The sequence below is a fragment of the Sciurus carolinensis genome, chromosome 12 (genome assembly GCF_902686445.1).
Source record: "Sciurus carolinensis chromosome 12, mSciCar1.2, whole genome shotgun sequence".
Taxonomy (NCBI): domain Eukaryota; kingdom Metazoa; phylum Chordata; class Mammalia; order Rodentia; family Sciuridae; genus Sciurus; species Sciurus carolinensis.
This window is the reverse complement of record NC_062224.1, coordinates 116,902,361-116,929,146: the sequence shown is the minus strand read 5'-3', so window position 1 is coordinate 116,929,146 and position 26,786 is coordinate 116,902,361. Positions and strand designations below refer to the sequence as shown.

Sequence of the window (26,786 nt, the reverse complement as noted above, 5' to 3'; positions counted from 1 at the left end):
GTTTCTGGAATTTTTCAGATAATGGCTTCAATTCTTTGATTCTTTCATGGTATAGAGAGTAGGCCAGAAAGTTAATCTATCCATCCCTCTCCCATCTGAAACCAGGCAACTTTCAACTAGTGCTGCTGAACAGAAAACATCAATAGAAACCAAGTTTTTAGAATGTCATAATGCAGAGGTTGAAGGGCCTGCGATGCTCAGATTCAGCTCTCTCAAGAGCTCCTGAAGAACCAGGGAGGCCCATTGCTTTCTTGATATTTAAATAACCTCACATCTGGCCTCCATTTATTTATGCCCTTAGATGCTCAAGTTTGGGGCACCAGGAGGGGGAGGGACCCTGTGCAGAACTCGGTATTTGTGGTAAAGCATGCAGGAGACCTGGGAGATGAGGCCCAGCTGGACTCAGTTCAGCACTGGCCCTGGTCAGGGGGCCTGTGTGCCTCCGAGTGCCTGTCCTTCTGTGGGAGGCCAGAGCGAGGGCCACAATCTCCAGCTCCGAAACAAGACAACCTGACTTATTGCACAAGCAAGCGCCCACGTGCATACTCACCGAGATGCACACACGGGACACTCTCCACACACAGACGCACATGAGGACACTTACACCACGTGGATACATGGGGACACGCACGCACACAGAGCCCCAGCACCTGCCTCGCCCAGCGGATTTGCTGGCACTGCTTTAATTAACTCGCGAGGCGCATCGCTGGGGCCTAATCCCGCGCTGACGTCACCTGGGAACGCGGCGGGGACCAGCGCCGACCCCGCCGCGACCCGGCCGCGCCTCCACCCGCGCAGGCTGCGCTCGGCGGGAATTAGGGAAAGAGAAATGTTAGTACACTTTTAATTGGAAACCGAGCTCTTCTTTCAGCGTGCTGTTTACTCAGGAGCGGGCACTGCAGCTCAGGGAGGCTCTAATTGAAGCGACGGCTTTGGAGATTACGGGGAACATATGGCCCAACCGCCGGGCCCTTTATCTGCATTTTCTCATAAAACTGCTGTCCGTGTGTCGGCGCCGGCCCCTCACTTCAGAGCCTTTGCACAGGAGCGGGATGCGCCGCGCTGCGGCTCGCGGGAGGGTCTCTGCGCCCTGCGCACCTCAGCGCGGGGCACCTGCGCACCTGCGCACGGGCGCACGGCCCCTGCCCGCCGGCCTGGAGGCTTTCCTACCAGAAAGAAAGCAGGCGACTGGAGGAAATTCCAATGCGAAGAGCCCGCTGCAGGAGGGCGTTACCAAGGCAACAGGGCGTCCTGCTGCCATCACGGAGGTGGCAGCCTCTGCAAGCCGGTGGGCTCACCGGTGTCCTGCAGCAGAATGGCATTCCTTTCTCCCTGCCATCAGGCAGTCAATCAAACATTTAACCATACACCGCCACAGGCTCCAGCATCAATTCCACCCTGTGGATCCCCGCAGCCCAGATTCTCACCATATCTGCTCCCAGCACACAGGACACATAGTTAAATTTAAAGTTTCAACAAACAGCAATTATTCTATCACCTTGAGCGTACTTTTGAAAAATATTATTCATGCTTATCCAACATTCGAATTATCTGCTCACCTGAGTTTTCATTTGCTACTCTCACACCTCACACTACCCTGGCTCACTCTAAGGAAGTCCTGCCTTCTGTCCTAATTCCGGACTCACTCTGCCTCAGCACCGGTCCCCTGCAGGGGAGGAACCCCTGACAGAGGCACCCCAAATCCCCGTCCCTGAGCTGCACCGCCTCTGGCAGTGGTTCTCAGCCTTGGCTGAACCTGAGGCTCACATAGGGAGCTTTACAAAACCCCAAATCCCAGGCTGCATCCTAGTTAAATTCCTAATGTCCATTTTCAGGAATCCAACATATTTTTAAAGATGTAAGAGCAAGTCTTACAAGGAACAGCTTAGATGGTAGCCCACAATCTTTTGCCTGTGTGGTTTTTGGTTGTTGGTGGTCTCCCTCTACTGGAATAATACACTCTTAGGAACAGAGGTGCCTTGCTCCAGCATCTACAACAGAACTGCTACATAGTCCATGCTCGCAAATAGTTGCTTACGGGTCAAGCACTGTGTATGCAAGTGTCCAGCAAGTTCCTGCGTGGAACAGATGCTGAGCTGGCACAATGTTTTCCCGCCCTCGCTGATCCTGACAAGGAATGTTACTTGAACACTGTATCTTGAACACCATCAGCCAACTGATCCACCTATCTTGTACACACATGCACACAGGACTCAAATCCCAGCTCTGAATCAACAAAGAAGCCCAGCAAGCATGCCTCTGGCTTTCTGCATGCAAACCTGAACTTGGACCGCTAAGATTCCAAGTGGTTCTTAACTACCCTGTCATCTATTTAAAACACCAAATACCCCAGTACTCAGAGCCATAACCTGTTTTGCCACCAATTCCTAGTGCACTGGACTTTGGGGGTTTCTGTGGTCATGGACACCAGGCACGGGGGAATATTGGAGGTGATTCTTCCATTTGCTCAGTGAACTGTCTAAAGCAGCTCCAGATCCATCTTGAAATCCCCTGGTTGGAAATCTAAATGCAATGGGGTTGGCTGGACTGTCAGGGCAAGAAATCCAGCCTCTTCCCGGAGCCTCGTCCCTGACCCTTATGCACGATAGACAGTGAGCCCCTGGCCACTTAAAAGGTCAGGTAAGGGGAGGTCTAAGCCACGAGCTGGCTCTGCCTGCCCAGAGACTGCAGTCCCAACACTCGCCAGGAAAACTGCAGAGTCCTGCCAGCATGCCCACGGAGGACCCAACACGAGGACACAGTGCCACGACACCAGGGAAGGCGCCGACGTCCCCGTCTCCTGAGAGCGGTCTAGGGCAGACGTGGCCCTTGCAGGACAGCACGTAGATTTTCATATGAACCTACTGGCTCCACATCAGGACCTTTGTTTATTGGTTAATGAGGCTGTGGTTTGCACAGCTGATACCACTCATCTGAAAAAAAAGGTCAGTTGGTTTTACCTGCTACTATCACAGGAGCAGAACCGGAAGATGGCTGAACTGGAAACACAAAACAAAAGCCAACAGTGATCCTTAGATGTGCTTTAAAGTGCTCCCCCACCTCACACCGCGTGGCACCGGATGCTGCCAACCCTCCACCACCTACAGGAGCACAGTGCTGGTGGTGGACTGGAAGGAGGCCTGGCAGGTGGAGCAGGGTGACCACGAGATGGATGGGGAACCTGGTTGGGACCACCTTGTCCTTTGCTTGGGGTCTCTCAGATAGAAGTCCTACTGAGTCCCTGGAGCAGAGCCGTGGCCAGCCAGGGAGAGCTGTGGGCGCAAGGTGAGGTCCCCCTCCACACCAGAACCTCCGACCACTGGGCACCTTGGCATGGCGCCTGATGGTACAGACTGGCGCTGGATGACCTGGCGTAGCTGGCTCTGGCACAGGGTAACTCCCTGCTGTTTGTCGTCCTCAAGAACGGAACCGTCATAACCCTGCTTCCTCATCTGCCACCGTGAACACTGACTGAGCTTACTTGAGAAAAGTGCCTCTGGTGAGGCTGTGTGCAGAGTGAGCCCTCCATGGACTGGACGTCACAGGTGGACCTCAGTGTGAGCGTCTGCAAGCACGCGCGGGGAGTCTTCGGGAGGAACAGTGCTGGCGGACAGCATGCTGTCACACACAAACGCCCCCAGGCAACTGCTCTCAAACGATGGTGTCTGTCATTCATTTTCATCAAAATTATTAAGTGCAAATGCATTTCCACAATTAAGTTACAGTCAGCGGAGAAGAGGTCGTTTATCGTCTAAGCCTGAGATTGCCTGTCACTTTTTAAGCTCCAAAGATAAACTACCAGCTCACAGTCACAGCCGGGTTGAGCCCTCTGTCCCCGTATCATGTGTCCTGCCTTGGTAATTGGTAGAATTAAGTTCTTGCTCTGGCTTATCCCTGACTCGGGTATCCTGTGTCTTCTTCTCCTTCTGTGTCATGAAGACAAACACCCTAGAAGACAAAGACTTGGTACAGAGAAGAAGTGCTGAGCCTCAGACTGGGGCCAGCGGATGATCCCCGTGTCCATTTTATAGCTGTGACACTAACAAGGACAAAACTGTTGACTCTGAAAACGACCAGAAAGGACCTGCAGTGTGACTGCCTCTCGCCCGCTCCCCAGAGGTGCTCATGCACAAGTCAGAGAGGTCCAGAGCACTTCCTGCTGGCCACCATGTGCACGGGCCCCGACGCCTCCTGGATAATAAAACAACGATGAAAAGAGGTAACAGCTGTTACACGCTTACTGTGTGCACAGCACGCTACCAAATCTTCAGGGTCGAAGGTGACGTCTTTCATCTCATTCTTCACACCTGACCTAGCACATGTGATTACAATACATGTACCAGCCTGAAATGCCAGGGATTTCTACCAGTTCCAGAACCTGGGGATAGGTATGTACGCAACTGCCGTCTGAAGGCACATCTTAAACTTCAGTCCACAGTCCATCAGGAGCTTATGAGATCAATACAGTGGCTAAGAAGAGCAGGAAAACATAAACAGGACAAGCGAGAGTGGGAGGCAGTCAGTCGGAAAGTGCCGGCGCTTACGTCACAGGCTCGGATGAAAGCGTACGGCAGGGCCTGATGAGATGTGCTTTTAGCTCAGCTGCAGATGACATTTTCTGAAAAGTTCTCCTGTAGAGTCTTTTGAACATGCTGCTTTAGAAGAAAATGTAAAATATGATCTAAATACATTTCTTCATCAATATAAAGTTTATCAGAGTACCTTTTTAGATTTTTTATTTGTTCTAATTAGTTGTACATGACAGTACAATGCATGTATGCGTTTTGATAGATCATACATAAATGGAGGGTAGCCTCTCATTTTTCTAATTGTACATGTTGCAGGATCACATCGGTCATGCAGTCGTACATGTGCGCAAGGTAATGAAGTCTGTCCACTCCACGATCATTCCTTCCCCACACCCCTTCCCTCCCTCTACTCCCCTCCACCTAATGAAAAGTAACTCTGTTCTCTATCCCCCACACCTTACTGGTGCTTTTGACACCAACTCAAACTATCAAAAGAAAGAGCTCACCGCTTTGTTTCCTAAAGGGAAGAACCGCCAGGCGGACTTCCCACCTCCGTCCCTTCACAGCCCAGAGTGGCCCGCTGGCCAGGCGGACTTCCCACCTCCGTCCCTTCACAGCCCAGAGTGGCCCGCTGGTCAGGAGGACTTCCCACCTCCGTCCCTTCACAGCCCAGAGTGGCCTGCTGGCCAGGCAGACTTCCCACCTCTGTCCCTTCACAGCCCAGAGTGGCCCGCTGGCCAGGAGGACTTCCCACCTCCGTCCCTTCACAGCCCAGAGTGGCCTGCTGGCCAGGCAGACTTCCCACCTCTGTCCCTTCACAGCCCAGAGTGGCCCGCTGGCCAGGAGGACTTCCCACCTCCGTCCCTTCACAGCCCAGAGTGGCCTGCTGGCCAGGCAGACTTCCCACCTCTGTCCCTTCACAGCCCAGAGTGGCCCGCTGTCCTGACGCGAGGGTCTGGGCCCGGGCGCTTCCTCGGTTGTGCTGACGAGGATTCACTATCTGCCTCACTTTTCTGCCACTAAGAGACAGCGTCAGCACAGAGCCTGACACGGCGTGGTTGTCTAAGGAATCCGTGCTGAACTGAGGCTGGCGTGGCGGCTGCCTGCAAGGACAGACGACGACGTGCGGGACTGCAGGGCTGGCAGGCCTCCTCAGGAGCGGGGGGACTGTGACCCTGCCGAGCAGTGCACTGAGCAGTGCCCTCACAAGGTCGCCCCCGCTGGACTCAAAGACCATGCTGCAGGAGAGGGGTCTCTTCCACTCCTACAGGGATTCTCAGAGGCTCTGGACACAGCCAATCAGACCAAGGGCAAGAGAGGTCCACCCCGGGTCAGCTCCATGCCAAGAAAGCTTGTTCAGAAGTAAGAGCACCTGGCGCTCAGAGGCACTCGAGCCATGACCACAGCAATTCTCTTTCCTAGTCTATCAGAGAACCACAGTTAAGCTTCCAAAATCCTTCCCATTCTCGCCTGGAATCCAAAGTCAGTCCCAGAGGTGACTTCAGGACTGCTCCTCCTGGTCTTCTGCACTGACCATCCCAGATGCCACACCAGCTAGAACGGTCAGAACCTGGAGCACACCTCCGGAAGGCAGAGCCCCAGGCTGTGAATCCACCCGTCCCCTGTTCACGCATCCTAGCCACCCAAAATGACAGGCCTGCCTTCTGTGGGCGCCGCCCTGAGAGGCCTCGGGTCAGTCACCTAGGGCCTTCTGAGGGAGAAGAGCACAGAGAGGGTAGACGCTGGTGGGATGACGGGCCTTTGAGGCAGCAGGAAATGGTAGTGGAGACTGCCGTTGGTGGGCATTGCCCAAGCTTCAGCCTCTTCTCCTTACAGACACCCACACGGGAGGCGTTCCCAGCCCCTTCCCACTGACCAGGAGACCGAGGGCTGGAGAGGGGACATGTTTGCCCAAGGTTGCGTGGCTTGTGCGTGGGGCGTGAGGCTCACCCTCAGACCCGTCCCTGTCCACATCCCAAGGCCTCTGGGCCACTACAGTGTGGAGAAGGAGGCCTTCCCATGCCACCTGCTGTGCAGTCCATGACCGTGAGCTGACGAGGGAGGGTAGGTCCCCGGGGCCACTGGGCACATCAGGGCACGTGAGGTACCCACTGCCTCTCAAGCCATGTTCTTGGGAAACAAGAAGAGCTTCAACACAGGCTGCAATTCACCTGTAAGGAATAGCCGAGGCTGCGGAAGGAATCAGACGGGCCTAGATGCCAGTGCCGTGGAATGTGAGCGAGCAGAGAGGACCAGGCAGTTAGAGCCGCAGGAGAGGCCTCGCTGCAGAAGCAGCAGCCCCCCGTCCCCGGAAATCCTCAGATTCCAAACCTCAACACGTGCGAGCAGTTTCCTTTTGGCTCTATGAGAGCAAAGTCTCAAAGTCAAAGCTCGCGAGGACTTTACAAGCTCAAAGGAACGGGACACAGCTCATTGGTTCACCCAAGCACTGTGCTGAGCCCAGGGAGAGCCTCCCCAAGCCCGCAGCACCACCTGCTGCAACCCAGAGACTCACACCCCAGAGACTCACACCCCAGAGACCTCACACCCAGCAGAGACCTCACACCCCAGAGACCTCACACCCAGCAGAGACCTCACACCCAGAAGAGACCTCATACTCCAGAGACCTCACACCCAGCAGAGACCTCACACTCCAGAGACCTCACACCCAGCAGAGACCTCACACCCAGCAGAGACCTCACACCCAGAGACCTCACACCCCAGCGACCTCACACCCAGAGACCTCACACCCAGCAGAGACCTCACACCCAGCAGAGACCTCACACCCAGAGCAGAGAGCTCACACCCCAGAGACCTCACACCCCAGAGACTCACACCCAGCAGAGACCTCACACCCAGAGCAGAGACCTCACACCCCAGAGACCTCACACCCAGAGACCTCACACCCAGAGCAGAGACCTCACACCACAGAGACCTCACACCCCGGAGACCTCACACCCAGAGACTCACACCCAGCCACCTTTGGGAAACCCTCCGGGAAAGCCAGCACACTGGAGAATGGGTCCCAGGCCCACCTGCAAAGGCACCGTGGTCTTCAGCAAGGAAGACTTCCAAGCAGACAAACCCCGAGCAAACAGCAGGACCACGGGGACCCCGCAGCGAGAAGTGCTAAAAGGGAAAAGAGGCGAAACTCGCTGGGGTGGGGAGCAGGATGGGATTCTGCGTGGTTCAGAGCAGGAAAGGGACTCAAAGGTCGCCTAGATCCAAACGCAAGGCCGTTGGGTCCTGGACGGAGGACGACACCAGGAGGATCTCACGGACGTGAGCAGTGCCCTTGCTGCCGTTGTCGCCAGCTTGCTGTCTGTGCCAGAGCATCACCTGGCAGGTGGGGAGCCACACACCTGGATCAGAGCGTGTGTCCACTGGGGAGGCGGGCTCAGGAAAAGCACCCGTTTGTCCCTGTGTTTAGCTCCCCACGAATGAGAGACCCACACGAGGCGGAGGAGCCCCTGGCACGGTGTGAAGTGGATCACCTCCCAGGGGCCAGCCACCCACCCACCCCAAGCGCCTGCGGTTCTCCCGGACACCTGGCGTCCACACTGCCCAGTGAGCCAAAGAAAACGATCCACCGCTGGCCACTGATTCCATCCATCTGCAGGGCAGCTGTTCCCAGGCCACTGGCAAAGCAGGACAGGACAGAGAGGCCAGGCCTTGTCAGGCCAGTGTGCCCAGCAGCTGGACCCTCCCCACAGAGCCCTGTGTGGCTGTGAAACCGTGAATCTAGAGCCCTGGACTGCAGCTGCCCGGGGCGTCACAGATGCAGTCTTCCACCAACTAGGGTCGAATGTGTGGGACTGGCAGATTCACGTCCCACGCCGCAGGCCAGCTGCACCCTCCGACACCTCTGCTGACCACCGTGCCACTTCACCCTCAGCACTGCTCTGCAGCCTTGGGAAAGACTCTCGGGCTCCCTTGCCTTTCTTTATAAAGCTAATTATACCAAGTTTGCTAGCTGTCATTTAACAAGCCAGTCCCTCTCCCTGGGACTCTCTCCAGGTGATCAGAGACCTCCTAAAATACACCATTTAAAACCAACCCGAACATTCCACATGTGCTCTGACCAGCTCACAGCAAACCCACAAGCACAACCACGTTAGGGACACTGATTCTGCAAGTGCCCCATATGTCTCTTTTGGATCCTATGGACTCTTTTCAACTACAGCCCCATACGGAATGCCCTTAGAATAGTCCCCGGTTTATACAACTACAATTGAATTTGGGGACCTGGTGACGAGATTCCATGTTGCCAACGTGCTCTGTGAGCTTGTTGGAATCCTTCTGAACATCGAGTGTCAGCTGTCCCACCAGCACTCCCTGTCAGGATAGTGTCACCTGCCTTCTGTGTCCTCAACCAAGTCATCGATGAGAACTTTGAAGATGACAAGACCACAGACGTTTATCAGCACTGTCATCCGTCGGCACTCAGGACAGAGACCAGTGGGGAGCCGAATTGGTCCTGGACAAATCCTAAGACTGCTCTCCGTTCAGCCCTCACGGGAGGCGCTATCTGTCCTTAAAGGTCTTGCCCACCTGGCCAGGTATGCATGGATTGCTTAGGCTTCTCCCAGCCTCGCGCCCAGCTCTGATAAGGGAACGCGGAGCCACAGGCTTGTTCCCTCGCAACTGTGGTGAGGCGATCCTCAGCACGCAGGGTGTTTGCGATGCAAGCCATTTGGCAATTATATAGTTGCCAAAACAAGTGGCACAGACAGCGTATCTGATTCTGGTAGAGACGCTAATGTCACTTCACCTACGCTGCACAGGCAGTCCTGGGCTTTTAGTGCTGAAAGAAACAACAGGACCCTTCCAGAGCCACCTCCCTCCCACCCACAAGTGCCCATACCCAGTCACTGAAGCCGAGTGACACTCCCACGGTCCCTGTGTGGGGCAGGAACGGACTCCTCAAACCTGCCCATCGTAGTGCAAGGCCTGGAAGGTCTTGTCCAATGGCTGAACACATGACTTCCCTAAAGCCAGGAAACGGGTTGGTGTGAGCTGACCTCACTCCGTCTTTACGTTCTGCCTGAACCTCGACGATTCCTTCCTCAGACACGACCCCTTCTCCTCCTGCCGGGTTCCACGTGCATACAGTAAGCACTCAAGATGTGTCTCCCGAAGGTGTGCGTAAATGAACAAAGCGGAAGGCTCCAGGGAGTCAGCGTCGAGAACCGTGGCAACATGGTTGGGGAAGTGCCACGGCAGCCCCGGCTCCGGGCCTCGCGCCTCTATCGCTGTTTCTGGCTGCGGTATGGCTCCTCACTGCGGTTCAGTTAAGATCTGCAGACCTTGAGAGTGGGCCACCGAAGAGCCCAGCAGTCCAGCCCACAGCCCTATGTCCGGAGGACGGCCTGGCCACTCCCGACGTCCCTAGAAGGATTGCTGTGGCCCTCTGGTGTACACATCCCTCTAGGGCCACTCTGACCACCATGGCCCCAAGCCCTTTGGGAGGATTCTACATCACTCGGGGGAGAAGGCCTCAGCGGGCGGGCACAGCAAGGCACCTGGCAGGAAAGACGGGTGAGCCGACGTTCCCAGTGGACTCCACGTGGCTCAGCCTGGAACGGCCCCGTCGCCCCAGCAGACGTTGGCTGTGCGTGTGCCCATGATCCAGCTCGGAGACAGTTCCCCCAGGTTGAGACAAACCTGGAACGCCCGGGACCACCTGGCCCAGCAGGAGCTCTGCAGGCACCAGCCAGCCAGCAGGCAAAGAGCGGCACTTGGTGAAGCCGAGCCCCACCAGCTGGCGCTGGGCCCCAGCGCTGGAGAACACGGTTTCCGCAGCAGCCTCCCTCCCTCCCCGACAGAAAGCCTGCTGTGGGGGGCGGGCGGGGCGCGCATGGCCACCGTCACAGTCACAGCCCTGGATGGCACTGTGCATTCAGAAAGCCTCCCAAGGTCAGATGGAGTGCGGCCAGATGAGGCGCCCACCTGCCAGCCTCCAGGACTCTGGCTCTCGACCCGGCACACGCGCCTGCTGCCGGGCTGTGCCCTTCTTCAGGAAAGAGCGTACCTGGCACCTCAGCGCCAGGCCTGGGCTGATGCCTGAGCATACGGTGGCAAATAAGGCTGGTCCACTTGAGGCTTAGCAGCCCAGCAAGAATGAGCAGCTGCCACAGCGACCGCACCCAGGAAGCACTGTCGGGCAGAAGTGGAGGCCGCTCTCCCTCTGCACAGGCCACGCTCCTGTGGCCAAAGCAGACTACAGACGGAACCTGCGGTCCCAGCAGGGACCCTTGCTGGGCTACAGCGTGACTGCATGACCACCTGTCTGTAGTCTGCTTTGGCCACAGGAGCTTGGTAGATGTGACATGGGGCTGGGCACGCCGCCCACCCTTCTGCCATTTCCATGCCCATATCATACCCTGCACCTGCCGCTCCTCTACCTGGGCCCAGAAGAAAACCACGCGCAGCAGGACCTGAGCTCATCTACCCTGGCACTAAGCTCAGCTGAGACCAGCAGACTCCCGCCAACCTGAAGATCTTCAGGCCCAAGCAGCTGCTTTCGTTAACCCCGGGACGTGGGATCGTAGGACTGGGTGCTGTGACCGCCCACCATGGGACCTGGGAGTTACTTGTTACACAGCATGGTCCAGGCGTCAGCTGACTGATGGGAGTGACGCCAAGCTTACAAGGGAAGCGGCCCTGGAACACAAGGAAGCGCTGTCCAGGGAGCACGGCTGTCCAGGGCCTCCAGGAGGGAGGCTGAGACGCCACCCACTGCACCGCACCTCCCTGCAGCCCTGCGCGCGGCACTCACCTGAGTCGGAGGCTGCGGGGCTCACCAGGCTGAGCAGCTCCCGCTCCTTCTCATAGTCCCCTTTGCACAGCAGCTGCCCCTCCTTCAGGACGAACTCGTCACCCTTCTGAAGCTGCCGCTCGCAGACGCAGCAGCAGAAGCAGCTCAGGTGGTACACGCTCTTCTGGGCCCGCATTACAAACTCGTTGGGGGCGATGGCCTCAAAGCAGCCCCCGCATTTGACAGCGAACAGCCTGGCAGCAGGGAGAGAGGAAGGACAGCGCTGTGAGTGAGGTCGGGTGGCCCGCGCTGCCCTCGGGTCAGCAGCACAAGGCCTTACAGACCGGCCTGCCCTGCGGCCGACTTTAGCCCAAGGCACTGAATCTCGTCCCGGTCACTCTGATCAACAGCCATCCCTGGTGGCCTACAAAAGACCTAGAGTTTCAAGCAGGTCTGTGGGGGTTTTCTTTGTGAATGCCTGGCGACATCGCAGTGGCATCCCTCAACGCTCTGGAAGCATAAAGTGCCCTGACGCCATTTCTGGGTTCACTCACTGCAGTATCCATTTCACTATTTCTGAAAGAGTTTTCTAAAGTTGTAGCACCATGCTGGTGGGATTCTCAGAAAACCAATCTTTCTCTGTCCCCACATGCAAGAGGAGTGGATGGACGTGGACAGGTCAGGTGGTGTGAGGACAGAATGGCCCAAGTGAGCGCATGAACCTGCATGTCACTCTGTGCCCCCAACACAGAACCAGGTGGCTCCGTGCGCAGCAGCTTGCTCCAACACTAAGTCCCCTCGGCAACACACAGTGGCCTGAGCATGGCCAGCCCCTCCCAGGCGCCCGCGGGTTCCTGCCGCTCTTCCAACCAGCCCTTCTTCCACTCAGACGCTTCCGCTGCGTGTCCTGCCACACGCCACACCTCTGTCCACGGGAGGGGCGGGAGGAACCACCACCCACGGCATTCGCACAGAGGCCAGTAAGTGTCCGGTGTCTGCAGCACACCAGGCACGGGAGGGCACAGACAGACCCCGTGCAGCCCCCTGGCCTGCCTGCGGGAGAAGCAGTGAACAGGAGGGAGGCGAACAGATGAGGGCGTCGTCCCGAGGGGATGTCCCGGAGAGGACACAAGAACAGGACGAGGCAAGGGCCCCGTGAACACAGAAGAGGCTGACGTGACGCTGTGTGCCTCTGAAGAATCACGAGGGTCATCCCTTCCCAACCGCGAAATCATGCCAGCTTGCGAGGCAGGTCCACCCTCACGCCCGTGTCTTTATCTGGGAAGCTGCCTAGAAGCGGGAACGAGCTGGGGTCCAGTGAAGAGGACGTAGGAGGCGGGACGCAGCCTGGTAGGAGCTGGCTGTCCTGCCTTGGACAGGAGCCTGGGTCACCCTGTGCTGCCTGCCCTGGCCACAGGAGCGCCTGGGGAACACCTGCCTCTGCCCTCAGAGGAAAGCTGGGCGGGCCTCACATGCAAACTGCCCTTCCACCAGGTGGGCTAGAGCCCCAACCCAGAGCGCCAGGCCCCCAGCCCTTCCCAGCCCTCGCCCTCCCCTGCTGCCCAGGGCTCTCTGAGTCTGAGCCCCTGGGCCCACCAGTCCTTCCACTCCCTCGTCCCTTGCTGGGCACTATGCCGTGCTCAGTCTACCCAGTTCATCCCTGGGCTCAAGTCCCCAGTCACCGCTTGCCAACCTGAGCAAACCAATCCGTGCTTTTGCAGGAGCTGGTCAAAGCCCCTTTGTCCCAAGCCCTGCTCCTCCTCCTCCTCCCCTGACACGAGCTGTTGGGCAGACTGGAGGCCCAGGCGCCCCAGGACCCGCGGTGCAGGTGGCAGCCGTGGGCTTACCTTCGCTCCCAGCCTGCTAAGTTCCTCCTCTTCTGCCCCTTTAACTTCATCCCCACTCCAAAAGTGTCCCCCAAGTCGAAGGAGGGTTGGAGTGGGATCAACAGAGGAAGTCCAGCATGTTGACGCAGGCATGCTGGAGGAAGGGGTGGGGCTGCCTGCCCGGGGCCTGCAGTGGTCGTGGGCCCTGGGGAGCACAGACCGGAGGGGCTAGTCCTGGGTTTCCAGAAGGGAGGACTGTCTGTGTTCCCTCTGCTGACTCTGCTCCTGAGCCAGGTCAGCCTCACCTCACTGCCTGGGCACAGAGTTCAAGGTGCACCCGACAGCCTCACCCGGCCAGAGCGTTGGAGGCACACGCAGCCCACGCCTATGCGCCAGATGTGTGCACAGCTGTACGTGCCCCTGTGGACCCAGCTGCCAGCTGCACAGCTACCACAAGCTGTTTTCTCTAAGGCTCAGACTAGCTGAGAAAAGGATTTGTTTAAAAGTCCAGGTCATAATTAAAACACAGCCTGCCTCCTCTCATGTTCTGGATGTGTCCCCTGTGGTCACTTCCCCTCCGAATGCTAATGAGACCTCGCTCTGGGTTCAGAGCCTGGCAGGCTGCTGGTCCCGGGCCGGCTCCTCCAGGCGAGCATGACAATGCCCAACTTTTCTCACCAGCTCTCCTCCCCGCACCTCATTCCCTCACCTTCGTCTTCCCAAGGGAAACAGGGCAGTGCCCGCTTCAGAGACCCAGGCCTCAGTGCCACCCCTTCTGGACTGGTCATCCCTGAGTGGCGGGAGATGAAGGACAAACAGGCCACCCCTGTCCTCAGAGCGCTCACACTGCAGGCAGCAGGCGCAAAGCGGAGGCCTCCCTGGGCGTTTGGGGAGCGTGGAGAGAAGAGATGAAGCGCACAGAGGACGGACCAGCCCTGCTCAGGCGAGGCCGGCACTCGCCTCTCCTCTGCCTCCTGCCCCGCCCGCTCCCCCCCAGGCTGGAACTGCCCTGATGTCCTGCTCAGGCCTCTTCCTGTAGGACCCGCGCTGAAGCACACCCATCCGTCCTGGTCACAGGCTCTCCCACGGCCACTCCAGGTGGCAGAGAGCACCCCATTCCTCCCTGGCAGGGTCCCCACCAGTCCCTCAAGGCAGGGGTGGTGCCCACATCCCAGGACTCGTGAGGACCGAGAGAGGACGTGGTGGGCTGGGCAGGCAGGGCAGCAGGGTGGGCCATTTTCACCGGCCCTGCCTCTGTCTTTTGATCCCCGTGGCTCTTCTTTTCCCCCAAGGTCGTCCGCGGCACTCACGCTGCCCAGAGCCCCACCGCAGAGGTCTTTCCTCAGCGGCAGGGCCTTCCACCCACGACTGCCAGCTCTGGCAGGACCTCAGAGCACAGCGCCCTGCTCCGGAGACGAGCCAGGCCTCCCTCCTCCCCACCGCGGGTCGAGGTCACCAAGGAAGCAGTATTTCTTGTAACAGCCTCACCAGGCTGCCCTAGGCTAGGTGCTGCACGGAGAAGCAAAGAGGAAGAGAAAGCCACCTGCCCCACAGGAGGTGATCTGCCTCTCCCAGGGGCCTCAGAAGTCTCTCCTGGGGCCTCGGGTTTCTTATCATCCGTTCTTAATGAAAAGTGGTGCCCTGGGCAGACTGTCCGGGAGTCCAGGGCACGGGCAGGGCTCAGGGCTGTCCCCGTTCCCCACCTCCCTCTCCCCACCCCCGCCCCACCTGAGAAGCACACGCTGAGCGTCAGTTCCTGGGAGCTTTCAGCTCAGCTCTGCTGCTGCGGTGATTCTTCAGAACCGTCTCCTGCAGCATCGCTCACAGGTACACGCAGTCCTGGTCAAGAGGACTGACTCATGTGGACACACACACACCAGTTCAGACTGATTGCATGTGGATAATCTGGAAATCAGACGAGACTCTAGAGAAGACCTCTTCCGGGAAGACAGCAGTTTGCTCCTAGGACGGGTTCCCAACCCCCAAGCCGGAAGACCTCCTCATTCACGCCTCTAATGCAAACCAAAGGCCTGACTCCTGAGAACCGCTGGGAACAGGTGCAGGGCCACTGCCCAGGAGGACCTGGGGAGCGGCGGCCACCCTGGCAGGCCAGTGTCACAGCAGCAAGATGGCCTGCCAGGACACCCGAGGCCCAGGCACAGGTGCTGCTGCGTGAGCTCGGGGCCACCCTGCCATTACACAACCAGGGTGCGCGAGGCCACGGCATGTTTCATCCCCAGAATGCACCACTGCTAGGGAGAGAAGCTGGAGCAGGAGGGACAAAGGCCAGGGTGGAGCATCAGTCGGAGCCAGGAATTGGCATCTCTCCTGGTCCTCATGTCCCTGAATTCGTAGAGCAGGAGTAAAGCAGCTACTTCATGGAAACAAAGGCAGCTCGCCCGACTGGCTCGCGACGGTCGCCTCCGCAGGAGAGGCTGCCTCATGGCTGTGTTGCCCACTTACCCCGGGGCCTCCTAGGATGGGGTCTGGGCCTCCTAGGACCAGATGAAGGACCAGGCAGTGGAGACAGAGGATCTGGGCAGCCATGGCTTCATAGCAGGGCCCGGGGCTGCTGCCCACGTATGTGAGAGGCAGGGTTAAAAATAAAGTGGATCCCTGTGATGCGCTTGGCACAGGGACCCCGGGCAGCTGGAGGGACCTCTGAGAGAGACCCATCTTCTGTGGGTTCCGGTTAGGAGGAAATGGTGTGTGAAGACACTCCTTGACCAGCTCACCATGCAAGAGTCCACTCTGACTCCACAGGCAGGGAAACCGTCTCCAAGGTGTGATGGGTGGATGGAGGCACCCCCAAAGCCCTGCCAATGCAGGAATATTCAGAGATAAAGTGACTGGCCGGCAAGAGCTGGGGCCTAATCAGTCCCTCCGGGTTTGACAGGGTGTCAACCGAAGGCAGATGGGGTGTGGCTGAGGTGGGTCACTGGGGCGTCCCCTGGAAGGGTAGTTCTTCTGGTCCCTTCTCCTCCAACTTGCTTCCTGACCCTAAAGAGCTGAGCAGCCTTCCTGCACTGGCCCTTCCCCCATGATGTGCTGCCTCACCTGGGGCCCAGAGCAATGGAGTCAGCTGACCATGGACTGAAGCTCTGGAGCCCCAATCCAAAACAAACCTGCCCTCCTCCAAATTGGTCCTGTCAGGTAGTTTGGTCACAGCAATGCAAAGCTGGCTAAAATACAGGTGGAGGAAGACATGTAGGCCAGCCAGGCAGGGGCACAACCCAGGACCATCGGCCACCACCCCAAGAGAGACGAGTCTGGGAATAGCATCACAAGGAAGCAACATGGGCCCAGGTCCCCCGTCACCTCTAATTAGCTATGTGACCTTGACCATGCTCAGCAGCACTAGAGATTCAACAATAAAATGGGAATAAGTGAAGGACCAGCCTCACAGAGTCTCAGCGAGAACAAACTGCACTAATGGGTTAAGGCTGCTTGACGGTCCCTGGCTGGTGACGGATCCTCCATAAAATGCAGTGGTGACAATGATGGAGAGGAAGAGCCAAACGAGAAGTCAGAGGAGGGACTGGATTAAAACAGGGCCGATCATGAAAGGAGAGGCTGGGCCGTGAGGGCTAGCGAGGCAACCTGGGAAGGGAAGGTCGGGGCCCGAGGCTGTGGACGGCGCCTGCACGTCAACGGTCAGCGTGGCAGTGGTGCCGCTGCAGGCCACTCCAGGCCTGACCGTGAGGACCAGGCCTGAGTTCCGGGCAGCCTACCACGCAGCACCTACGAGGACTTAGCTAACTGCGACAGCTGACTCCGGGTGTCGACTGGACTCAGGCTACTGGAGAGCCTCTGGGGACTCTGGGAGAAGGCAGTTCGAGGCAAGGACTAAGGAAGGTCTGCCCCTGTCCATCATGGGGCCGTCCACCTCTGCCCAGGCTTCCGACTCCAGCTTCCCAGGCTTCAGCCCCAGGCTGAGGTGACATCATCAGCGTACCCCCTCCTCCGGCCCAGGGCTGGCATAGCATGGGAGCCAGCGCCCTCTGAAGTCCCCTCTCCATCATCTGCGTCTGCCCTGCTTTTCTGTTTCTCTGGAGCACTCAGCTGACACACCCAGGTAACAGTCTGGCATGGCCTGCTGAGATGCCTTCCTGTTTGTCTTATCAAGTGAAAACCAAGGGGTAAACAGGGGTGTGGGGTTCTACTTAGTGACCGTGCCCCTGACATCTCACTCACGAGTTAACAGGGCTTCCTCCAGGCTCCCCATCCCCTGCCCCATCTTCCACAAGACCCACTGTCTTCCCTGGGTCTACCCTCCTGGCAGCTGCCACCACTTCCCGTGTGTAGGGACAGCACACGGCACCTCCTGCGCCTCAGAGCTATCCCAGGGCAAGCTTCAGACCCAGGAGGACGACAAGAATATGAAGGGGGCTGCAGAACTCCTGACCCCCAGTGTCTGCAAGGGCCAAGATGGTCATTAACCTTGACCAGAGTCCTGCAGACTTCAAGGGGGATTCCTGACACCTCCACACCACCATCATGGAGTGGAAGGAGGGAGGCTGAGGTCACAGACTGCAGATCCCGATTCCAATCCGAGCCCCACACCACGCTGTTCCCCTCCCCAAACATCAGAGCCCTCTTCAGCCCGGACAGCGGCTATGACAGATCACGCCGCCCTTCCACACTGCAGCTCCGTCTATCAGGTGTGCAAACCCTGGGTTAGGAAGCGGAGGGTCTCTGCCGCTAACCGGGAGGCTGGAGCCTGTGCTCAGCTGCCGCCCTCGCCACCAGGGGGCAGCATGGCAGCACTCGCTGGGTGCCACGTTGGCTTGGTAACAGGCCATCCTCCCAAAGACAGGGGCTGGCCCGCAGCCAGACTGTCGGCAGGCAAGTCTGCTGCTGGGAGCCTGGGAGACCATGTGGCTGGACTGGAGGGGCGATGGTGAGAGAAGAGCTTTCAAAGGCATTGGGAACCGCCAGCACGGCTCGTGGCCCGAGGAGCGGGGACATGAGCGACCTTGTCAGCTGGCTGCAGGCCGTCCTTGAGGCTGAGCCAGCAGCACCAAAGAGCACTGAGCACGTGGTGCCGGGCGGTGGGAAAGTCTGCAGGCACAATAGCAGCGGCAGGGTCTTCTGCAGGGGACAGTCTCAGGACCGCAGCCCTGAGAAGGGAGAACAATGCCAGGCCTCGGGGCCAATCAGAGCCCCTGCCTCCCGTGGCTCCCGGGAGCGCTGGGAGGACCACACAAAGGGGCGGAGGAGTGCAGAGCGGCGCTGAGGGTGAGGTCTGCACGCCCCAGAGGCGTGGGGCGCCGGGGAGGCCTCATCGAGAACACAGGGCTCCTTGCCTGTCACAATGCCCCTGCCCGGGCAGCCATCCTGCAGTGGAGGACGGAGTTCCTGTTCTCACAGGGCTCCTGCCCAGCAGCGAGGCTCAGGGGAAAACCTCTGCCTCTAAAGAGTCCTGGACTCCTGCCTCAGCTCTGCCTGTGAGCCTCGGGAGTGGCAGGCCCGCTGGGGGTCTCAGCTCTTGTCCACGACACGACACCCCCCATCGAGAGACACTTTGGAGAGTAAACACGACGGCGTGTTTGAAGAATCAATGCCCGGGCTGCTCTCCGTAGGTAGTGACTAGCACTCCCTCCTCTGAAATCAGTCTAACATATCTGCCCGTGTAAATATTTGTATGATCTCTTCCAAAGCAGCCAACTGAGTCTAGAATAGAGCTGCGTATGACTCTCCAGCTTGTCCTTCATTACCACAAAATACGAAGTCAAACGTCGACGGGCCATTCGCACGTCACTGGGGAGGAGGTCAACAAACACTAAGGCCGAACACTTGAGAGGCAGCTATGACCCTGGCCTACCCTAGGCCAGGGCAAATATTGACCTGCCACCCACTGCAGGGCGACACCGGGGCCACTGCCTGATGCCCAGCATATGCTCAGGAAGTCTGGAGCCCGGGGCTGGCCTCGCAGACCAGCAGCTGCTGCTCAGTTAATGCAGACATCATCAGGCAAATATTTGGAACAGAACCTTCCCCACATCATTCAGGGCTCAGGTGTCAGCTTCCTGCCAAGGCTGCTGACCTGTGACCTGCATTGGGACCCCCAGCTGTCCAGCCCCAAGACATCTTGCCCCTCATCTTGGAAGTAGAAACCTAGGCCCCAGAAAGAGCTGTGGCCTGGACCACAAAGCAGGCCAAGACTGTTGCAAGGGCCAGCCAAGGCCTGAGGCTTAGCCGGGGTGGAGAAATAAAGGGGCCAAAACACGAGCTGAGAGTGGACACAGTAGGACAGCGCACATCTCCCTCCTGGCGGCCGACTTCCCCTCTTCCTCACCAACACCGGGAGGCATCTCCAAGCAGGCTGTGCCACAAGAGTCAGTGCAAGAGCCATCTACTCAGCAGGGTCCAGAGTGTCGCAGACCCACGGAGCCGGCAGGAGATGGAGGGACACGGAAGCTCCCGCCTCCAGCCAGGGAGCAAAGCTCTGGTTTCCTCTAGGAATGCTGCTCTCCCTTCCCCACCCGCTCCCACCTCCCGGGACTCTCTCAACCATTACAGCAAAGGAGGCAGAGGGGCGAGGTGTTTTTAGCTGATATTCTGGGCACGGATTCCCATTGTTCTTCCATTTATGGCTGAACCGCATGGCCTGTGGCCAACACAATGCACACTCATACAAAGAATGTGGGTTTCCTGGGCTGTGTGCTTGCGTGTGAGCACATGCGTGTGAGTGTGTGCATGTGAGGGCATGTGTGTGTGAGCATGAGCATGTGTGCGTGCATGAGTGTGAGTGTGTGCATGCGTGAGCGTGCGCATGTGTGAGCATGTGTGTGCATGTGAGCTTGTCAGCGTATGTGTGTGTGTGCATGAGCGTGTGTGAATGAGCGTGTGCGAGTGCAAGTGCATGTGTGTAAGTGCATGCATGTGTGAGTGCGTGTGTGCATGAGCATGAGCATGCACGTGAGTGTGAGCATGTGCGTGAGTGTGTGCATGTACGTGTGTGAGCACGAGTGTGTTATGTATGAGCGTGTGCCTGTGTGAGCGTGCTTGTGTGTGTGTGAGAACGAGCATGGGCGTGACGACAGGAAGGACAGGGCGTCCCCAGCAGTGTCTCCACGGGGAAGATGCTGGGCCCCGGCGGGTCAGCTCCACACGCTCCATGAGTGCTGCCCGTCTTGGTCACGGCCACTTTCGTTCGTGAGCGCTACTGTGCGGCACAGAAACACCAGAACGAAAATGCCGTTTGTCACAACCCAGGAACTCCCCACAGCAGCCCCTGAGGCCGGCAGCACTGCGTGGGGACAGGCGAGGGCGGGAGACCAACAAGCACGTCCCCTGCGCGGTGGCCTGGCCTCTCCACCTGGCAGCTGCCTGCCACGGAAACGGTTGTCCAGGACCACCTGCCTTCCAGGAGAGGAGAAGGAAACGCCCCCTCAGTCCGGGAAGGAGGCCCAGCGGGCTCCCAAGGGCTCTGCCTTCCCACCGCGGAGAGGAACACCTCTGGGCATGGGGTTTCCAGAAGGTTCTGCACCGAGGCTCCCGCAGGGCAGTCTTGCTGGACGTCCGGGGAAGGGGAGGCACAGGCAGCTTCTTCCATCAGATCACTACCCTCCTCCGCCGAGGAGTGTGGCAAGAGGCCGGCCGACCCTGCACGCAGCCCCTGCCTGAGTGTCTCACGCCCCTCCAGCTCTCCTGAGGTGACAGAGCCCCAGGGCTGGGCCTGGAGAGTGGCAGGGGCAGGGGCCTCACCCTGTGTCTCCACTGACCCTTCCTGCTCTCCACTCTCCCACTGTCCACCTCAACTCCCTGCGTCCCATCAACAGCTGGAAGGCGACACATGTTGGTGGCCACTTGAGAAGGGCGGAGGGCCAGCCAGGACCCCAGGAGGCAGAGCTGGACGGCCCTGCGCAGCTCCTGGGGAGGCCGTGCAGAGGCCCCCCCACAGCAGCCGACCCCAGGACCCAGCGTGCACTCCACACTTCCATACCCCAGAACTGAGGCGGGCTCAGAGGGACTCGTCAGCCCCGGCCACAGCAGCAGGGCCCACGATGGTCAGGCGTGGCACATCACAGACACGCCACTGGCCCTTCCGCCCAAGGCAGAGGATTCTGACACATGCTGCCCCATGAGGAGCTCACAGGTCTGAGTGGACGGACCATCCGGAGCACAACGCTGTGTGGTCCACTCGGGAAGAGAGGCCAGACTTGGAGGCCAAGGGAGCAGGGAGGAAGGGACCTGAGTGTCGCTGTGCAGTGGGCAGGGTCGCTTGTGCAACAGGAAGAGGCTGGGCGGGGACAGGAGCCCAGCACTGCATGCTCTCCATGTCTCCAGACGCAATGCTCCGCGGTGGAGAAGCTGAGGCCCGTGTCACCACCATCACTGCAAGTTTTACAAAGAAGCAAAACTTTAGAGCCTGGAGGGCACAAAGATCTATGTTCACGCTCTGCCTTCTCCACCCCAGACCTAGGTGGCTGGTTCCCAGGTGAAACTGCCCCGGCCCAGCTGCCCTGCCCCTAGGAGCAGCACACCAGGTGGCACGTGGGGCTGAGGGACTGGGAGGCTCTGGAGAGCTGCTGCTTCTCCATGAAGGAGACAGACGCAGACAGTACGTCCGCTCTGCTCCTCGCCTCTTCTCTGTTCCTCCCAGAGTTACAGTTCAGCCTGCAGAGGTGACAGCCACCTTGGCTCTCAGAGAGGGTAAGTTGCCCATCACTGAGGCACAGCAAAAAGAGAGAAGCCAGGATTCCTGAAGGCTTCCTTAAGAAGAGGCACCCACCCAGATTCCCTATGTCTTTAGTGAGAAAAATCTAGAGCTCTCTCAGTGAGCCCACTACGGCAAGCGCACAGTCAGCAGAAACCAACGGCGACCCCGCTCAGCCCCAAGACGCCGGCCGCTACAGGGACAGCCCCTCCTTCTGCGGCCTGCCTGTCCCACACTCCTGGCTGGGCCTTCTCTTCCACTGGCCTGTTCCTACGTTGTTACAGTGCACTGCAGTCGTGCGTAACGTTGGGACCCCCATCCTGACGTCACCACGCAGGCAGGGACAGCATCTCGTCCACTTCAGCCCTCAGTCCACAGCAGCACGATTCCCAACAGCCAGGTCATGAGGCAGCCCGGGCGCCCGCCCACAGACTGGCAGACCAAGAAAACGTGGCCTACCCACAGGGTGCCTTGCTCGGCCATGGCAGAACGGAGCTCGGGCCCCTGCAGGTAAACAGGAGGGCCTGAGAACTCAGGGCCGAGTGGGTGAGCCAGTCCCGGAGGTCCAGGCCCCACCACCGCTCACTATGCAAGAGCCTCCCCGTCGTCCTGCTCCAAGTGCACTCCACATGCACTGTCCCCGCTCCCCAGCCGGGCAGCGTCCCGCTCCTGACCTGTTTTCTCCACCGCCTGCGTCCTCTCTTACCTGACAGGCCTTGCAGAACAGCTTCTGCGAGGAGCTACTGCTGCTGGGACCTCCAGCTGCCCTCTTTTGAGGCCACACCGATCAGCCACGTTCCTGAGCTTTCCAACATGGCGCACCCTGCAGACCATGGGCTGCCTCCACGCTGCTCAGGAGCCAAACTGAGCCAGGATCTGACATCTCCTCCTCTGACCCCTCTCTTGGTTTCCTCCTCCTCTTGGGTCCCTCTGTGGTCCCTTTGTAGCTCCTCCTCATCTTGGTCTTCTTCCTCAACTCAGCGCCATCCTTGGGGTCTCCCCCGGTGGCGCCATGTTAACTCCCGTGAATGAGCCGGCGCTAATTCTCTACCACCTGTGCTCATTCTCCTGCATGTGCCTCGTAACGCCCGTCCACCAGAACCGTCACACAGATTTCGCTTCTAGAAATGAATTACTGCCATTTGACTTGTACATATTTACAGGGTACAGTGTGATAAAAAGACATCTATACAACGTGCAATGGTCAAACCGGGGTGGTGAGCATTTCTGATTCCTTTGAAAACACTTTTAAAATGTCTTGATTAGCACATAATAATAGCGTACATTTTTAGGGTGCTGTGTGGTATTTTATAATCTAACTAAACAAAACCCAAAGTATAAAAGTAGAATTCCCGGTTTTTCCAACCCAGAGCACCCTAGCTAGATCTGCTCCAACTACAGCCCCACTCCTCTGGTGGAGGACACCTGCATCTCTCCTGCTGCTCGGGACCCCAAGCCCAGTCACCCGGCTCCCTGCCACAGCCCACACCCAGTCAGCCAGCAAGCCCCACTCCACATTCCCCACACCCAGAGCTCCCACTATGCCCTCCCTGGGCCCCAGCAGCCCCACGAGAGGAGCAAGCTGACACACAGCAGCCAGGGACCCACCAGAACTAAACCAGACCATGCCACTCTTCTTGACGCTCGTTCCCATCTTACAGGTGAGAACCAGAGACCTGCGCAGGGCCGGGTCCAGTAACTGGCTCCACCGTACACAGCTAGTAACCAGAGACGCCGGGATTGGGTGGGGTAAACTGAACCTGCCCCGGGTCTGCCCAGCTCTGAGGGTCGTGCAGTCTAGTGGTAGGATGGGGCTTTGTAAGCGGAAGGCCCTCCGTGACTACAACGTCACACGACCACCATTGCCAGCCAAGCTCTGGAGACGCAGAGCTGAACTGACGAGGTCATCTGTTACACGGAAACGCTCCACCAGGGAAGAGAGGCCCGAGGCGGCCCTCCACTCCTGGGAGGACAGCCCCCTCTCGAGCTCCAGGACCCGGATCCCACCCAGGAGAGCAGCAGCCTTGGAAGTCCACAGGGACGAGCAAGTGGGGCTGGACGAGAGGGGCCAGGGGATGGTGGCAAGTGCACAGAGCCAGCCAACACCCCTCGCCAACCACCAAACCCGCACGCAAGCCTGCGATGTGATTTTCCTTGTCTTGGACGCCTTTCACATGCTGCACTCCCTGCCCAGCTCCAGTCAGGGGATTAGAGAACAGGGACAGACAAGGAGCTGCAGACCACAAGAATCCCTGTGAAACAGACCCCGTGCCCGGAGGAGCCAGGGCTGTGCAGGCTGGCGCGCTCCAGCACGTGCCACCCACTCCTCCCTCGGGGTGGGGGTTTCAGAGTGCACTACAGTCATGTAATGGCCTCCCCGACCATGGCAATAAACAATGGCAGGCTGGGGCGTCCCACGCCAGAGGAAGTCTGAAGAGAGCGAAGCTTTCAGGGACCTCTGTGTTCTGCTTAGGGCAATGAGCGCTCAGGACTCCAAGGCGGGGCCAGAGGGAGCGTACTGTGGAGGAAGGGAGCCCCGAGTCAGCTGCACCCCAGCTCCTCCAGACATTCAGGTTCCAAGTCACAACTTTAAGAACAACAGGGAAGTCAAAGACCAGTTCTTCAAGTCAGAACTTGGAGAGATACTCCAGGAGAATTGCCCGCTGCCATCACTGGACGTCTGTGGGTGCCCAGCACCAGGTACGAGGAAGAACAGGCAGAAGCTCCCGGGAGCTGCCACTCCAAGAAGTTCCACCGAGGTTACCTAGACCTTCCTCAGTCTCTATTTCTCATCTGTAACGTGGGAACCAGGTCCAACAGAGAAGTGGCAGGTCTGATTTAGTCCTTAGAGGGTCATCCTGGCTGCTGTGTGGAAGACACTGACTCCGAGAAGAAGGGACCTCCCCAGCCTGTCACTCAGGCACTGTAAGGAGCTGTGCGCACCACACTGACCTCCGTCCCAACCCTGCCAGCACGAGCCCTGGGGGAAACTGGGCCACTGGTGTCACTGAATGGCAATGCACCAAATTCCTCCAGGGGACCAGCACCTGACCTCCACTTAAAAATCCTTTCCTCAAACTGCAGGCATGGGAGAGGCAGAGAGGACAAGGTCCACTCACACCAGCACAACCTCGCCACTCAGGAGCCTGACCGTCATCTGACTGTGTGGACAGGCTCAGGGACACGGTGCACTCTGCAGAATCCCCATCAAGAGACGCACCTCACAACTAGCGAATGCTGAATGGAAGTCGGCAGACCCAAATTACGACTCATTTAAACAAAGGGGCTGTTGTAGTCAGTTTCTACGCTGCTGAGGCTAAAAGACCTGACGAGAACAGTATAGAGGAGAAAAGGTTTATCTGGGGCTCATGGTTTCAGGGCCTCCGTTCACAGACATCAGGCTCCATTCCTCGGGGCTCAAGGTGAGGTGGAACATCACAGCGGGAGCGCGCGGCAGGGGGAAGTGGCTGACACAGTGATCGGGAGGCAGAGAGACTCCACTCACCAGATACGTGCACACCCACAGTCAGGCCCCAGGGCCACCTGCTCCAGCCTGCCCCTCCTGCCTCAGTCACCGCTCTGTTAATCCCGTCAGTGGGTCCATCACTGCCTGGTCAGGGCGCTCCTAACCAACCACCTCTCCTCCAGGCCTCCCTGCACTGTCTCACGCCTGAGCTCGCAGGACCCCTCACATCCAGACCATATCAGGGACTGTCCACACCTAAAACAAACACTGCTTGTGCCGCTGACATCGAGGCCCCGCACCAGGTCCTGGGAACGTGAGTGTGAAGGGACCAGGCCGACTCCCTGACCTCGAGTTCACGTTCAATTAAAAACCAACAGGTACCAAACAAAATGCCAGATGACCACAGTGGACACACTGAGGAGGAGAGCACAACGGGAGGTGCCAGGGTGTGGCCTGAAATGACCACGGAAGAGCCGATTTCTGAGCAAGACCTGACAGAGCTGGGAAGGGGAGTCGGCAGTACCCTGGGAACAGCTGCGCAGAGGTGAGAGGCCCCGAGGCCCCGCACGCCGGCCCACCAGGCACAGCAGAGCCCACGGGCACGGGCAGCACGCCAGGGCGGGGTCAGAGAAGTTCAGGAAGCCAGCAGACCCAGGGGACCTTCTACCACGGGGCAGGACTTCGCTTTTCCCCTGGAAAGTCGTTGCTTCACTTTTCCTTTTGAATGTCTTGGGGAGGGAACAGGGAGGGAGAGCGGAAGCCGGGGAAGCGAGCACTCCCAGAAACAGGAGCCATGGATGAGGGCAGGGCAGGGCGGGGCAGGCGGAGCACTGAGCCCAGATCAGCAGCACCAGGCCTGCAGGGCGTGGCTGGGGTGGCCGGGGGCAGAGGGCAGGCAGACACCAGGAGAGGAGGACCTCCTGCCAGGAGTCACAGGGAAATGGAGCAAGCGAGGAGGGACCCCGGGCCAAGGCTCCCAAGCCCAGGAAGCGGCCTGGCAGAGTACTTGGTGTGAGGGAAATTTCGGGTGCAGGAGAGAGGGTGGGGCCGGGTGGATGGGAACGGGCGGGTGCAGGCCACCTGGCCTTGCTGAGGGCAAGGCAGCCTCCTGCCAGCTGAGGGAAGGCCAAGGACACTCGGTGGGGAGCCGTGAGGCCTGGGCCACTCGGGTCGCGTGACCTAACCGTGGGCGCCCAGCTGAAGTGCATGCCTCATCTGCTGCATCACCCCTCAGGCCACTCGTCTGCCAGGTGCCCCTCCTGTGGACGGGTCCGTGGGGGAGGCTGAAGGCCCAGCACGGGTGAGGACTCACACGGCCCAGGAGGGAGCAGGGCGCCTGGCCCACTGAGTCCTGCACTGAGCAGCACAGACGCGGGGGCCTTAGGAAGGTCCTGGAGGTGGGGGACTACCCTGCAGGGTTGCTAGGAAACCATTCCCACACCAACTGCCAATGCGCACAAGCAGGAAGTGAGCTGGACTGTGTGTTCAAATGCATCTCACGATCCTGCTGGAGGGGCAACCCGGCACCGTGCAAGGAGCACCAAGA

General features: G+C 58.7%; 1 protein-coding gene across 2 annotated transcripts in view; it reads right to left on the bottom strand.

Moving 5' to 3' along the window:
* Nucleotides 1-26,786, bottom strand: part of Lmx1a (LIM homeobox transcription factor 1 alpha) — a 131,484-nt gene that overhangs the window by 24,251 nt on the left and 80,447 nt on the right. For both annotated transcript variants that reach the window (XM_047521327.1, XM_047521328.1), the window contains exon 3: nucleotides 11,308-11,540. In XM_047521327.1, coding sequence (XP_047377283.1) covers nucleotides 11,308-11,540 — 233 coding nt within the window. The remainder of the gene's footprint in view (nucleotides 1-11,307; nucleotides 11,541-26,786) is intronic.